The sequence below is a fragment of the Anas acuta genome, chromosome 3 (genome assembly GCF_963932015.1).
Source record: "Anas acuta chromosome 3, bAnaAcu1.1, whole genome shotgun sequence".
Classification (NCBI taxonomy): domain Eukaryota; kingdom Metazoa; phylum Chordata; class Aves; order Anseriformes; family Anatidae; genus Anas; species Anas acuta.
In genome coordinates, this window is record NC_088981.1 from 6,558,463 (window position 1) to 6,574,872 (window position 16,410).

General features: G+C 42.8%; 1 protein-coding gene across 1 annotated transcript in view; it reads left to right on the forward strand.

Moving 5' to 3' along the window:
* Window positions 1-16,410, forward strand: part of PCSK2 (proprotein convertase subtilisin/kexin type 2) — a 103,128-nt gene that overhangs the window by 69,240 nt on the left and 17,478 nt on the right. Inside the window, exons 6-8 of the mRNA XM_068675449.1 lie at window positions 2,691-2,767; window positions 9,369-9,457; window positions 12,072-12,247. Of these exons, the coding sequence (XP_068531550.1) occupies window positions 2,691-2,767; window positions 9,369-9,457; window positions 12,072-12,247 (342 nt within the window). The remainder of the gene's footprint in view (window positions 1-2,690; window positions 2,768-9,368; window positions 9,458-12,071; window positions 12,248-16,410) is intronic.

Below are 16,410 nucleotides of genomic sequence, written 5' to 3' on the forward strand. Positions count from 1 at the left end.
TCTGTCACTGTAGCAATATTTACTGCACCCCAGTGTAAGCTGTGCCCCCAGCACCATGCTTTATTATGAGCTATAGTTACAGGAATACAGGTTACACTTAATGCAAGTACCTGGGAGCGCTTTGAAAGCCGGGAAAAAGGAACAGAAAGGTGAAGTGACTTGGTTCTGGTTGCCACAGTGACCCTCAAAAGCTTTAGACTACTTCCAGCCAGGTGAGCTGCTGCTGGTGACATTCCCTTCATGCTCACAGTTAGCACCAGCTGCAGTACCTTAGCTTCTGTGACACCGGAGAGCACAGCACTGCTGTACAACAGGACATGGCACGTACGGGGGCAATGCGAGAGGCCCAGAGCCATTTAGCCAAGGACCAACAACAGCCAAGAGGGGCTGCTGGGGGAGCAGCTCGGTCACCAGATCAGAGGCTGTGTCATTCCAGGTTGTGGCCTCCTGGCTTCCAGCATCTGTTGTTTTGGGGACTTTTTGGGGACTGTTGGAAATGGAGGAAGCACAGCAGCTAATACCCTTTCCAGATTTATCTTCCATTAATTTGTCTTAAGCTCTTTTTTTTTTTTCTTTTTTCTTTTTTTTTCTTTTTTTTTTTTTCTTTTTTCCCCAGGGTTTTGACCTCTGTGTTGCTGGGGGCCAATGAATTTTGTAACTCATTACATGTTCTGTGGAAAAGTACTTCTTGCTGTTTTCCGCTGCTTCTAAATCTTCCCTCTGGTAATTTCTGTGGATTCCCGCTAGTTCTCACATTATGAGGAGTACTCAATAACTCCCTGTCCACCTTCTCTGTGCTATTCCTGATTTATAGATCACTGTCAATTTCCCCTTCTTTCCCTGGCTGAAAAGTCATGTTCTGTTTACTCTTCACTCATACAAATCCATGCCTTTCAATTGCAGTATAAGGAATTGAGCAAATTAAAAGAGGTAAATTAAACATACACCTGAGCACAGAGACTCAAAACCACTAAGAATCTGTGCCTTAAGATGCCTTCTAATAATTTCAGCTATAGGCTGAAAATCAGGACCCTAGTTTAGAGATACTGAGAGATCAGTAAAGATACTCACAAGGCGATTCAGCTATATCTGAGCAGGAGAACAGCATCAAACCGCGTGATTGACATTCTGCAAAAAAATGACCCCAAAAAATCTGCAAAAAAAAATGACCCAAAAAAACATTGTGCAGTGACTGGATACTTAGTTATACCCTCCAAGGAACAAGGACAGCGTTGTCTCTGTTTTGTTCTGGCAGAAGAGTTTTTGGGAGCTGGGTTTATTGAATCTAAAATCCCAAGACTTTGGTGCTACCAACGGACTGCCTATTCCTGTACCCCTGAAACTGATAATTTGCTGAAGGGGAATGTTTTTGGGAGCAAAGCTATTCATACACGAGCCTCAAATTATCTTCAATAGCATGCTCAGCCAAATCTTACAAAGAATGTACGTACACATTAATTAAGAATTAACATAATTCTGTTCCTTGACTATGGTGTTTATTAAAATATAAACTGTGTGATCACACACTTGAGAGGAAGCTTCTAAATATTTTTAAAAGCTTAATTTCCAGTCACCCTTTATTTATGTGTTTTCATTGAGAGAGAAGAAAGAAGATGGCACTTGACTTTCTGAAACTTTCCACTTGGTTCTCAAATATAGCATCAAAAAGTTGCTGAGTGTCCTTTATGCTGCTGATGGGGCAAAATCATGAATGGTTTAGATTATATGGAAAGGAGAGGCATGGGATGGCACTTTCAGAAGGGCCTGCAAGCCGCATTTGTGAATCTATTCAAGCAACTGAATGATCAAGAAAATACATAAATGGGATTCTCAGATGTATGTGCTGACCATTAATATAATTTTCATGCTTGAATTCTGAGAAATTTGTTCTAAGACATTGAAATGATTGTACAAAACTGTTTTTCTTAGTAATGCAAATTAATTTTTAAAAGATAATTATAGGAAGGAAGATCCCAAGTGTCTGGTAATTTCCACTGCCATTTGAAAAATAGGATTTAATGTTTTTCCTGCCACACTGAGTAACCCAACACTTAAATATGGATGTAGATATTGGTGAGGTAGTCAAATTAACCTGAAGCTGTACTTAAGATCCTGGTAGATAAAGTACTTTTGGAAATGGTGTCCCGTGTTTGAGCTGGTGCTGAGATGTAACTATGCAGGGCTCTTGCTAAATCTTGGATGGGATCAGAGAAAGGATGACATTTTCTTTCCAAGGGGTGGAAAAATAAAATACAAACCACCTAACAAAGTTTTCTGTGGATATATTGACTAAGGTATTACTGTCAGTTGGACATCACTGCTTATGGTGTGAGGTTTTCGGTTTGGAGTCTGTCTTTGGAAAATAGCTATTTAGGATCCCCAGTGCTAAGGGAGCAGACCAGAAGAGCTGTGGCCTGCAGTGTGTCAGAAGTAGCCTGAGCGCTCACAGCACATCACACTAAGCCACCCTGGTAGGGCAATACTAATGGAGGTTTTGCACCCCAAAGAGCATCTTTCCCCAGGCGTTCTGGTATGAGAAATGTGCAGCACTACAGGGACCAGCATCCAAAATGCATCTGAGAATGAAGATGACAAAGATTACTGATGACTCCCAGCCCCTACAACCTGTCCCACTTTGCCCTGCACATCTGCTTTTCTGTTAACTCACTGAATGTCTTTGTGTTTTGCAGAATGCCCAAGCCAGCTACGACTTCAGCAGTAATGATCCCTACCCTTACCCCCGCTACACAGATGACTGGTTTAACAGGTAAATGGCTTCCAATTGACCTGCCATTCACTGCAGTTGGCAGAGGAAATGATCAGTATTTGCTGATATTTGTGGAATGTCTGTTTTCTTCTAAATTCTGTGGTTGCCAAAACAGAAGCTTCAATCTCATTACAGCTTAAAAATGAGAGGTTACTTCTAACTTCATTTTTTAGATAATGCTGAGCAGTGGTTCATAAGCAGTTTATAAATGGTTTATTGTGTTTTTAGATGAAGCTGATGCTTCAGAAGAGTATATATTTACATTGTCTGTACGGGTGACAGACACATACAGTTTTCTGCCAGCTAGTCTATGACTTTATGATAACCCAGCTCTCTAAGTTTAATGCAGTCTTGATGGGTTTCCCATCTATTGCACCTGATATAGTATGACCACTATTTAATTTTAAAGATAATAAGCTGCAAGGAGGAATTTTGTGCAGCTGGGGTCAGACAGGAAAAGACTCTGGGGGACGGAGCAGCTTTTTCACTTGATTGTAAACTAAGAGTGCTGAAGAGCAGCATGGTGTAAAATAACCAGCTTGGAAAAAAAAATACATCTTACAGAAGTTCTGAATCATCTATCCTTTGACTATGATTTAAGGACAGTGTATGTGGATAGCATTTCAGAGTTTGATTCTGAGATATTTCAGATGGCTGGAGGAATTAAAGTCCATGCACCACTGACTGGGAACCTGTTCTGTTGGGTTTTAAGCCTGGAATCAACAGTGCAACTGTGTTTGTTGTGGTGTTTCTCCCTATCACAGTGATTGTCCAAGTTCCACTTTCCCATCAGTATGTTCTGAACCTAACCACTTTCTAACCCGTGATTGTCTGGTCCTTAAAGGTATGGTATAAATGCAAATGGCCCAAAAGAAAAGGCTCCAGATTTTAGGAAACATAACTGTTTGGTTTCCCCAAACACATTTTTGATTAAAGTAGAACAGAAACATGTTGACAGTACTTAAAATAAAATAAAATAAAATAAAATAAAATAAAATAAAATAAAATAAAATAAAATAAAATAAAATAAAATAAAATAAAATAAAATAAAATAAAATAAAAAAATCCCTGGCTTCTGCATCCATACCATACAATGCCCTTTCTACCAGGCAAACTGCTCCTAGCAAGATGTTAACATAGTCAAGGGTGCAGAGTCCAAGGCGCACCTATAAGGTGCGTTTAGTACCTGGCGATCTCATCTTCCAGCATATCTGGCTCTTCAGCATACTCACCAGGGTGTCGGACAGGTTCTGGCTTCAATTTGCAAAACTTGTTTCTGGGTATTTTCAAGGAAGTTTCCAAATGTTGTCTAGATTTGAGTATAATTAATGCCTTCAGCATTTATATAGCAGCAGCTCTGAGAATCACAGAATCACAGAATCTCTAGGTTGGAAGAGACCTCAAGATCATTGAGTCCAACCTCTGACCTAACACTAACAGTACCCACTAAACCATATCCCTAAGTTCTACATCTAAACGTCTTTTGAAGACTTCCAGGGATGGTGACTCCACCACCTCCCTGGGCAGCCCGTTCCAGTGTCTAACAACCCTTTCAGTAAAGAAATTCTTCCTAACATCTAACCTAAAACTCCCCTGGCGTAACTTTAGCCCATTCCCCCTCGTCCTGTCACCAGGCACATGGGAGAACAGGCCAACCCCCACCTCGCTACAGCCTCCTTTAATGAACTTATACAGAGCAATAAGGTCACCCCTGAGCCTTCTCTTCTCTAGGCTGAACAGTCCCAGCTCCTTCAGCCGCTCCTCATAGGACTTGCTCTCCAGGCCCCTCACCAGCTTTGTCACCCTTCTTTGGACCCGCTCAAGCACCTCCATGTCCTTCTTGTAGCGAGGGGCCCAAAACTGAACACAGTACTCGAGGTGCGGCCTCAAGAAGCTGGAATATTTTAAGATTTTCAGGGCTCATAGTGTTTGTAGAAATACATTGGAGCTATTTGAACTTGTTTTCATCTCTAACTTAGTGTGGCTGCGTGAATGGCCTCTTGAGTTTTGGATGTAGATTGTTTTGTTGTTGTTTGTTTCTGTTTCTAAAGAAATCAATTTTACGTCAGTCAGGGTGGCACAACAAAGATGTGGAGCAGCTGTGCTTCCACCTCAGACACAGGCTTCCTGGAATGGATCAAACAGATTTAGGAGCTGTGATGTCCTCGTTTATAGTCCTGCCATTTTTCAGCAAAAGCAAGATGCCAGTGATATTTCTCCTTCATTTTAGGAAAGGACATCTGACACTTTTAAACTAGCATGAATCCAATTAGTGAATGGAAAGCCAGAGAAAGACTAGGGCTCTAATTTGTGAAGGTCTGCTAGCTTTCTTGCTTTATTTATGCAAAGGATCTTTGTAGGAGAAAGATATCACTTAGCTCTGGAGCAGTACAGAGGAAAATTAAATTTAGCTTTAGTGGGTAATGGTAGATTGTGTCATTTTCAGTGTGGAACTTCATAAAACTAAGTGTGTTCTGCCAAGCACCATTAACACCAGTTGTGCTGCAATCAAATATTTTATAGCAGGGCGCAGTTTGCGGTCCTCACATGTTCGGCAAGGTGGCACTGCAGACAGAGTTACCTCCTAAAGTCTCTTAAACAGGCCTGGAGTATCCTGGAAACGACAAGGCTTATGATCTCTCACCCCAGATTCCTCTGCCTAACCTCAGGCACTCGAGTGAAGAACCAAGAGTAAGCAGCACAGTTGCCTGTGACTCAATCTATAATTATTGAGAACAGCGTGATTCAGGTTTTCAGAACTGCAATATCTCTTTCTGTTTCTTTTCTTGAGCAGACAGGGAGCTGAAACTATTTCAATGTCAAGTCCATTCCTTGCCTGCACAATTCAGGAAGTCTTCAAGAAGTGAGATGTCACCTTTTGCCCAGACTAAGACAAGAACCAACACACTGTGTCCAGTTGTTCAGGAGTAGTTGTGGCTGTTTTTCTCTGCAGATTCCTATGCTGTATTGTCAGTTAAACTGATGTGCCCATCTATAAGCTATTGTCATGACTTGTGACTCCTGAATTGTTATTACTGGGAGGTTACAACTGTCTGCCTGTGATGGTCTGACTGTGTCATATGTGTAACTGCACAGGTGCATCTGGATAGACAGTAGTTATACAGGACTGCCATTCAAAGAAGCCAATAAAGGCTCCATTTTGCTCAGTTTGCAGTAAGTTACGCATCTCCCATTGAATTTTATGCATGCAGGAGGATCATACTCAAAATAGGATAGCGTGGTATTCCTTTTTCCATAAAGAACATGTTTCTGTGTAAGCAATTCAAGTGATTTGTGGAACAAGAAGCAGAGGACTGTTTTTAAAAACGATGAACCAAGGGGCTTTTGTAAGCTGCCAGCTGCATGTGCCAAGTATCATTAGACTTTAAGAAAAAAGGGAGAGGTTTTTGCATCGAGTATTTCATTAATCACAGCTGCTCTGCTCCGAAGTACAGATTCTGTTTCCAGTTGGTGCTTTTTAAGGCTGCTGGAAGCACTCTGGCCTCTATATCTAGGAGCCACTGGCCTGTGAAATCAAGCAGGGTGGGTTTTGGAAGGGGACAATTTGGTGCTTCAGGCAGGGAGCTGCGGGCAGGCAGTTTGGCTGCTGTTCCCAGCAGAGGTGCGCAGATGGCTGGGCAGCAAGGGTATTTATTCCCATGCTCCCCAGACTTTCTGCTTGACTGTGTTCAGAGCACAGCTTGGGGACCAAGCCCACAAGGAGAATGACATTTTGGGATGGGGAGTGCTGGGTGCAACACAAGGCAGGGCTGTGTTGGAGCCCAAGAAGCAGTGAGGGCAGTGAAGGAACTTGAACCAAGCCCAGTTCCCAAAAGCAGAGGCAGCCCCCCAGCACTCAGAGTGGTTTTCTGGTGCCCACTTTGGGAAGCAGCTGTGCTTCCACCACCACCTCCTGCATAACATTCAGGAGCTCGGCAGGGACCACGTTGTGCTGTGCAGAGGTACCTGTGCACATCAGGGATAGCTCAGCCTTACTGTACGGCCCTCTGACTCCTCATTGCGAGCCTGCACGGGGCTCCCCATCTCAAAGGTCTGAGATTAGGAATTTCTGCTGGGACATAAATAACAAATAATTATTTTCACTCCTGTAGCCTCTGTATTCAATATATTCTCTCACCCAGATCAGAGTTTGCTGGGCATAAAATTATTTACTATCTTGGAAATCTGTTTTCTTCAGATGTTAAAGAAAAAAGAAGGCCTTTATCTATTATGGATTCAAACAAAATCCCACTGAGTCTCCCCTTGGCTTCCAGACAGCGCTCATTAAAAGTATAAAAACACCCGCTCCCCTCCTCCTCTGTTTTTCAATCGATACACTGGAAACCACGCAATAATTGAGAATTCATATAAAGGGATATAACAGCTCTTTCTACCTGCAGCGTTACCACACGAGTAGTGGAGCGCCGCAGCACTACTTCTGGTTCTTTGCGTGTTTGGATACAGGTGGAGTGGCATGTTCCCAAAGCAGCGCCCCCCTTCCTGCTGTGCTTCCCCATGTGCAAACACTCAAAGGCTCAGAGGCCACAATATCAGGCGACTTAATTATTTTTATCCCCTGGTTTTAAAGATTGAAATTTGGTGATGAGGTGACCATTGGAGAGAGAAGCTGTGAGTTGGGCCCATGACACAGGTCACTTCACAGAAACCACAATGGGTTTATCAATGATACATGAACAGCAGAAAGGGCTAGATTTGAAAAGTCTGTTATTTTCCATTAATAATTCAACTAAATGCATTTGCAGTAACTCGCATGTGATTTTTTTTCCCTCCAGCCAGCAGCATGGTGTCTAAACCCCGAGCTGCTGGAACAGGTCTGCTCACAGGCTCCATCATGCGGACCGCTGGAGAGCAGAAGTAGGGAAGAGGACCTTCTGGCAGTCCTAATACGGTTTTTCCTTCTGTGATACAGACTTCACCTGACAGCATCACCATTTTTATTTAATTTTTTTTATTATTATTATTATTTTTTGTGCCCCAGCCTCAGTTAAGCCAATTTTCTAACAAAGCCATTTACTCTGCTTTGTGGCTTCGAGCTAGCCCACAGGTGACTAGATAACGAATGCCTAGCAACCGTATATTTTTTTTCACAGTTCCTTGAACAAGGGCATGAGGGAAAACCTGCTTGAATGTTGAAAGAAATTTCTCCAGCAGCTGAATAAGAAGTCTGTGTCACTCACCTCTCTCCCCCCTTTGTAAAAGGAACTTGCGTGAGATCGTGATCACAACACTGTGTCCATTTGAGACCAGCCTTTTTTTTTTCTTGGAGCTACCTTGAAAAACACGCTCTTCCAAGTGCAGCAGTGAAAAGGACGTGATGCTTCTCACCCCTTTATTAATTTTACACTCACCTCTGCCAGAGGTGCTTAAAGGGAGAGAGGGAGAAAAAAGATGATTAAAAGAAAACAATCCTGCTGCCTCCAGTGATGGTTCATCTGGGACTCTGTATAGCCTTTACAACACAGCACAGCTAATTGCATGAATCCTTAGCATGCTGTAGGAGCAGTGCCAGCTGTAATGCACAGAGGGGATGGATGTGAGTGCTAGGAAGGATTCATATTGATGGAACATCTTAAAAAAACTGTCATCAGCATAGATTTTGCTAGTTGCTCTGCTGCTGCGCTATTTTTTAAAACTATATTATGTTGCCTTTATTTAACTTCTGTGTTGTTTAATTTCTGTGATGAATTAGGAGAAAGAAAAATGCAATGTGCCTTCCTGCAAGCCTGCCTCAAAGCCACCAGCAGCTTCAGGGTCTCTGTTAAGAGCTGTAAAGCACTTCAGAGACACCAAGTGTTCTCGAAATGCCACATGTCAGCCTGAACCTGGACCTCGGTGTCAGAGACATTTCCCATTTGAGCTGAAAGCAGGAGGTCTGCGAGTTGACAGCTGCAGCCCCTTTTCTGCCTGTGGCTCTCCTGGGAATTAGGGGCTGGAAGAGGAGGGTACAGGTGCCCTTGGGCCTGGCCAGCCAGGCCACAGTGCTGGTGCTGAGGAATGCAGTGACCCCTGTGGCTCTTTTCTGCTGCTCCAGCTTGATCTTGCACCACCTCTTTGCATAGCATTTTGTTGTGGGCAAGGATATACTCCTGATACATATTTGAAGAGCAAAGAGGCAATTGTACCTAGTTCTGTGGGGCTCAAAATAGTGGGTGTCATGCTGCCTAGTCACAAAAATACAGGACTTAATATTGATCTTATTTCTGCACTGTTCTTTCAAGGGGCTGTTTCTGCTGCCTAATAGTTGGTAACAAGACAGAATTTGACACCCAGAGTTAAAAAGAAAAGGGCTGAATAACTTCAGGACTAAATGAAGCATAAGTATGCATGTTAACCTCCGAGCGAGCATCATCCGTACTGCAGAGGGGAAATTGATTATTTGTGCTTCAGGAAGGAATGAGCTCATCCAAGGATCCTAGTACAGCGCTCGGCAGTTTGCCAGGGAAGGGTTTTCCTCTGAAGCTCTGGGATCTGCCTACAATGAGGCAAAACCAGGACCAGGGTGATGCATCTTCATTCAGCACATGCAGTTGACCACCGAATTAGCTGGGCTCACATGGTGTCTATGTTTTCTCCTCTGCAGCCACGGGACAAGATGTGCGGGAGAGGTGTCTGCTGCTGCCAACAACAACATCTGCGGTGTGGGAGTTGCGTACAACTCCAAGGTGGCAGGTACAGTCGCAATCCAAGGTGTAAATGCTCTTCAGGCAAAACTGCTCCTGCAGGGACAGGTAGCATTGCCCAGGACAGGACTGCAGGCTGGCACTGGACCAAGTGTTTATTACTTTTTACAGAAGCTGGAGAGAGGAATTTCTCCATGGCTTTGTCTTCTCAGCTGAGGGCCTTATATTGCTTCTTCAAAGACATTGCAGAGGAACAGCTCATCTTCTCCTTATGTTATCCCCTGCTTGCAATGCTCCTTCCCTGCACAGTTGCAGAATCATTTGTGACAAATCTCATTTTTCAGGAGGTAAAATACAAATTTCTGCTGTACTTGGAAATTGTGCTTGAAAAGGCAAATCCCACGCTGTTTCTGTTCCTCAGGCTTTCACAGCACAGGCCCTGCAGTGCTGGGAATCTCTGTAGTCATTGCTTTCCTCTCTCGTAACAAGGCATGCAGAGTGGTAGGAGTAAAGGCACAGAGTGGACTTGGTGGTGCTTAGCACCCAGCATTCACAGCTGAGATGTGTTGGGTATTTTTACTTCAAATAGCTTTTGTCTGCGCTGACAGACTGAGCACAGTGGTTGGAGTGAGTTGAGCATGCTTGGACAGCATGTGCCAGTTTAGTTTCATCCTAAAGAAATCTGTTCTTCCCACTGAAAGGTTGTTCCATGATGTTAACAAGGGCACAGCAAGTAGAGAGATGCTTATGAATTCAATTTCATTCCCTAATCCACACTAAACTCCAGTGTGGATGCACCCATTGCTTCCTGGGGAAGGTTTGCAGTGGGTGTGCAAGGGCAGCTCTGCTCTGCTGGGCCAGTCCCCAGTTCACTGCCATGATAGAAGAGTCTGAGGAAGGCCACGTTTTACCTGTCACTGCATGATCCAAAGCCAAACTTCCACGTTAGAAGGACACCAAGCAGCGTTTGCTAAGCTGTTATCCAAGAAACATCCCATGAGAGTTAGTAACCAAACAGGCAGGTCTAGTGCTTGTCCCTCTCCTTCAGCAGAGGCAGTGTCTCCTTCACAGATGGGACATGTTAAAGTTTACATTCTGGCAATAACTGGTTTTAGAGGAAATGTGATTTGAGGCATGGGATTTTGGCAGGTTCACATCTGTATTAATAGTAAAATGCACAGCTTCAAGCTGGTTGTTTAAAAATCGAGAGGTGAAGGCCTTTTCTCATGGCCAGTAGCCTACAAATAGTAGATTTGCCTCCTCCGTAGCAGAATCCCCACTGATTTGGGGGAACTAGCCTTTCCTGCATAAGGGCGGTGTGCACCTACAGCACCACCCTGTGGTCAGTGGAAAATCAGAAGTTAATTAGGGCTGGCAGGCCACACCTGACATGATTCGGGGTCACGTTTGCAGGTGGAACTGGAAAGTTGGTAAGCAGTGATCTGGGGAAATGTGTGTTTTCATTCTCATATCTATTTTTTATTTTTCTTTATTCCCTGAAGTCAAGCCAGATTGCTTGGCTCCCCCTGTTGTCCCCGGTCTTCCCAGGATCAATCATTAATTCTGGGGTTCCAGTGCAGACCTCCATTTTACAAGCATGTCAGGGGATTTCTCAGCCATTGAGGTTCACTTAATAATTTCTAGCTTGAATTAGAAGATCAGGAATTATCCAGCTTTGGTCAATTTTCCATTTGAAGTTTATACCATGCCTGTTTGGCAAACACCACTCTTCCCAGCCTCATATTTGGCACGCAGATTTTGTATGGAATACCGTGAAAGCACTGGCTTGTACACTGGGCTCCCCACTGCCGTGCACACTGTTGGGCTCTATGGCATTGATTTCTGTCACATCTCTTTGGAATATGTCTCTGGTTACACGTGTCTCATCCAAAGGCCAAGAGGTTGGCTGGCAGTGCAGCTGGCCTGTGAGGGGTATGATGGATGCAGGGCCTTGCACTGCTGGTTTTGTCATACACTCTGTCTTGCTTACAGCCAGCTCTCCAATGTCTTATGAAGTTGACATGTCCTTGGATCATATCACTTAAACTCTAACTCAATTTCTACTGTGACATAGGTTATAGGAAGCAGGTTTTATTTATTTATATTTTTTTTCCTACAAATATTGGCCATGCTTTACTATTGTGTCTGCATGTTGAGACATCAATAGTTTTCCAGGAAATCATTGTCTACTGTCTTTTCCATTCCTGATTAAATTCTGGAGAAGAACCAAAATAAACAGAAAAATGACTTGAAAAACAAACGAAGTGTCAACACATCACTGAGTATAAATTGCAGGACGTTCAGTGGTGGTGGTAATCCTTATCCTTAGTTGTTATAAACTATGACTTAAATAGCATTTTATAATATTTAAGTAATATTAAAAGTGAGATTGCTGAACACAAATGTTTTCAAATAGTAGGTGAAAGATACTCTGTAATCAGCAGTAAGGAGTTTTCTCTTTCTGAACCATGCTGCATTGCTGCGGCTGGATGTTTAAGTGCTAGCATCCTGCTGGGTAAACACACCCTGGTGAAAAGTGAATGACAAGTGCAGAATTGCTGAATGCATGAAAATACCTGTAAGTGGGGGACTAATCCAGGTGCTGAGCTTTCATCTTGCCCTGGGCAATGCATAATTCATGCTTATGCTGATTAAATCCACAGGTATTCGAATGCTCGACCAGCCATTTATGACAGACATTATTGAGGCTTCCTCTATCAGTCATATGCCCCAAGTCATAGATATATACAGTGCCAGCTGGGGACCAACTGATAATGGAAAGACCGTGGATGGACCTAGAGAGCTAACACTGCAAGCGATGGCAGATGGTGTGAACAAGGTAACGCTCCTATTAACTAACGGAGGTGTCGGGGCAGAGAGGTATGTACACACTTGCGCTGAAACCAGTCACAGGGGCATACCTGATCCTCCAATAGTTGTTACAGAGCACACTGCAGTTGTGTAAACTATCCCAGGTTTCAGTATATTCTAAGGTCCGTTGACGTTCTCCCTGCACTATTGTGGCAATTTTTTTACTGCACAGTCTCAGGGTACTGTGCTCTCCTGCATGCAACTGTGTTTTTCTCCAGTCAGCTTCCATATGCTTTTCACATGCTATTGCAGTCAAAATGGAAGAGCCTGATCACATCCTGGCTCCAGAGGCCTGTAAATAGTTCCTGCTTTGAAAGATGCCAGCTGTACTACTGATGTCACATTGCCTGTTTTGGTGTGCTACCAGTTTAATTGTCATTTCGGACACAGATCACTCATGTGATCATTATTACAGCTGTGATTGCACCACCCGGTCTGTGGAGTAATACTATTCTGCAGTAGCAGGAACCTCCTTGTTTTATTCCCATCCTTTCAGCTCCTTCCAGGGACAGTCTCTGCTCTTTGTCAAAGACACTCAATGGCATCTCGGAATCTGTTAAATCTATATTATATTAGAAGGTCAGGTAAAATGCATGCCATAAGTTAAAAAGGAAACAAATCAGTCCAAAAAAAACAAACCTTGCATGTCTCTTGTCTTTCTTTGGTGTCATGCAGTTGTGACAACCACAGTTACTCCTGTTGTAGGGAAGGAGCCTCCTCTCTTTGTGGATTATAGTTGGGTTTCCATAATGAAAAGATTTGAAATTCCCCAGAACATCTGGGGTGTTTTTGTGTGGGAGCTCTGCAATTACTCATTTTCCATCCAAATTATTTTTTTCCTCTTGCCTGTGCCAGTTTCACCCACTCTTCATCACCACCTCCCTGTGAACAACACATTCAGTGTACCATGTTTGGTGACATGATAATTAAATCTATTGCTGTGGTAGGTGGTGAAGCAGCCAAAGCATTCTCAGGTACTCAGAGACTGTAATGTTTTGCCTATAACATGAATTATGGGCATCTTCATGTTCATCTTCATGCTCTTGCCTACAAATTTGGCAACATACTCCAATAACTTAGGAAGACCTGTCACGAATTTCTCCTGAGTCTTCTCGGTTTTGTAGTATAAACTTTACAAACCTCTGACCAGCTCAAAGTCCCCATGAAGTCAACTTACACAAGCTGGCTTTCTTCTCATTCCTTTCTTCCATCTGTCTAGAGTTTCCATAAAGATTTCCTTGATCCCCTTACTCCTGTCATAAGGAGAATCTTTCACTGATGTGTGGCATGGTTGTTTTATGTTTAGCAACACTTCTGTGTCTTACAGTTGGTGGATACTTGATCATCCTTCCACCAGTGTTGGTTGGAGCAGAGAATCTGACTATAGAAAAATTCCCATCCTGTTTTTTTGTTATTCTGCTCCATGCAGAACTAGTCTAAAAGTAACAGAAAAGGCATGAATAACGCAGGCAGGTTAATGCAAACTAGTCAAAAACAAGAGATTTTACCCTCTCAAGAGAAGCAGGTTTTAATTTTTAGAGTTTTTTTTGTCTGTTCGTTTTTTCAGTTTCTTGATATTTAAAAGATTTTTCAATTAATTTGCTCTTGTGTCATCCTGTTCTCTTGTTTGTGGAGTTACACTGGTATTACACCTCTGTAATGTTCAGCATGAGAGAAGGGATTTTACTCTGCTGTTTTATTCTCTAGTCGTGGTCCCATACCTGGGGGTGTTGGGTATATAACTTTTTTAATGCCCTCCCCTTGAATGTGTTTGCAGTTCTCTTTAAGAAATAATTTATAATGTTAGGGCCAGAAGGACCCTGGGGTAACTTAGGGTTAATGCTTGCTAAGAAGGCAGAATGATGATGGTGAGCTGCCCTCTGGGAAGGATTGCTCTCATATCATACCAGAAAGCATAATATGAACAGACGAGCCTGCATTAGGAAAAAGTTCTGTCAAACAGCCATTGCAGAATTGGAGAGCAGAAGGGATAATATTGCATTCTAGCTAAGAAATAAATTGTTGTTGAGGAACGATTACACTTAATTTTACAGTGATGGTATCGCAGCTATCTCTTGGCAATACACACACACAAAAAGACAGCTCCCCCCACAAATAAATCCCTTCACATTGTGCTCATAGCTTTATCTACCCTTGTTATGTGCATTACATTTCATGTGAAAGAAGAGTTTTGGTGTGTAATTTGTTCTAGTTTCTTTTCATGGAGAGCCAGGTTTCTTATGATATTGCAGGGTTTCAGTGGATGCTGGGTACTCTCCACGGTGCTTTGAAAATCCCACTACAGTCTTCTATGCATGTAAAGGAAGACTGACAAGCTTTTGATGTATTGCCATTCTATCTAGCTTACATCTGCACTCTATGCACCAAATTCTCTGTTGGCCATAAAAATGTAAATCTAATTTATGATCATTTTTCAGAATTAAAAAAAAAAAAAAAAAAAAGCACAACACTTGTTAAAAAGAAAAGTAGTATATTTTACAAACAGAGACATATAAATGTAGGAATGCTTTTTCTTAGTCTAGGGCTGATTCTCACCAGAGTGATGGTTCATGAATTAGTGATGAAGCTGAAATATTGGCAGGGAAGAAGCAACATGCTGAGAATAAAAATGTGTTGTTAAACTAAAAGCCATACTTTCAAATGTCCTGAAAGGAAACGTAAGATCTCTTGCATAGAGCAAGATTAATATCCTTGCCTCTATGGCAATAAATTAAAAAGTAATTGGGAGTGATATGATGTTCTTATAGGGAATATGTAGTTAACCAAGCTGATGAACAGTGGTAACATTTGCCCTGTTGCCACCATGCTTGGGAACTTGGCTCAAGGAGAGACTTGAAAGGGTTTCATCCTTCCCCAAACTCCATTCCACTGTCTTGTCCTTTTGGCATCCTCCTTCCTGTGCTGCGGGGAGGCCTGGGGTAAACACCCACCTGGTAATTTTAACATGATGATAACTGCAGAAACTCAGAGACTTCTCATTTGCGTTTTTGTTTATGTCTGTTTATATGGCTTGAAGGGATGCATTCATAACCAGATGGGCTAAGGCTGATAAATCTTCTCTTCCATTTCCGATTCCTGGCATTTGTTAAAATAATTCTTACCTTCTGTCTTAATCATACCATCACTTTAGTGTTATCTTCACTCATGAGATAAATAGCATAAATAAAGGCAACAGTAAATAGTATAATTAAGGACTGGAGAATCTGTCCATCACATTGGCAATTCCTTTATGGGCTCTCATTACACTTCTAAGGCTGAACACAATGGGATGGCACATGTGAGAACTTGGTGTTGGTGTAATACACACAATCAGCAAGTGTTGGGAAGGGAACTCAAACTGCTTTATGTTATTTAGCTGTAATCCCAAGCATTTTTCATGCAATCTGCTCTTCACTGTGTTATCTCGTAACTTTTGTTCAGGGTCAGTAGTTCATAAAGCATGACCAGGTCACTGAACAGTGGTAGTTGAATTGCAAAGATAAATGAGCTCACTTGAGGGTAGAGGTTGGAATAGTTTCAGACACGCAAACATCACTGGGCTGTGAGATACCTGATGTTGGCTCTGGCTGTGACAGGAGACTGTGCTAGTCTGTGCCCAAGTCAGATATCCGTGAGGGTGGCCTGCAGCGGGCTTAGGGACAAATGCTGCTGTGCCTGGTGGAAGAGCTGCCCAGAGAGCGTGTGCTGCCACTTGCTCTTTCTCTAGACACACTTGCCAGGAGCTACAATGGATTTATGTCATGGGATTTTATCATCTGGCTTCTAGACGCCATCTGTGGACAGCAGCAAGTTACGGCGTCTAGACAAAAGGTGTATGTTTCCTTACAGCCCCAGGAAGTCTCCAGCCTAACGTCGTTCTGGGCTGTCCTGAGATGGCTTTCCCCTGCACCGAGACCAGGCTGCTTATACACTCAGTTGCATCTCCCCTAATGTGTTGCATGTTTGCATGTGTATCTTCTCTATGACCTATGGAGGGGTGTTACTGCAGGTGCAGAAATACAAACTGAAATCCAGAGCAGAGCAAGAAACCATGGTGGTGGACCCAGGACTAAGCAGCCCAAATACAGCAGTGCCAAATACAAGCTAGCTATATGATCTGAGTGGGAGGTA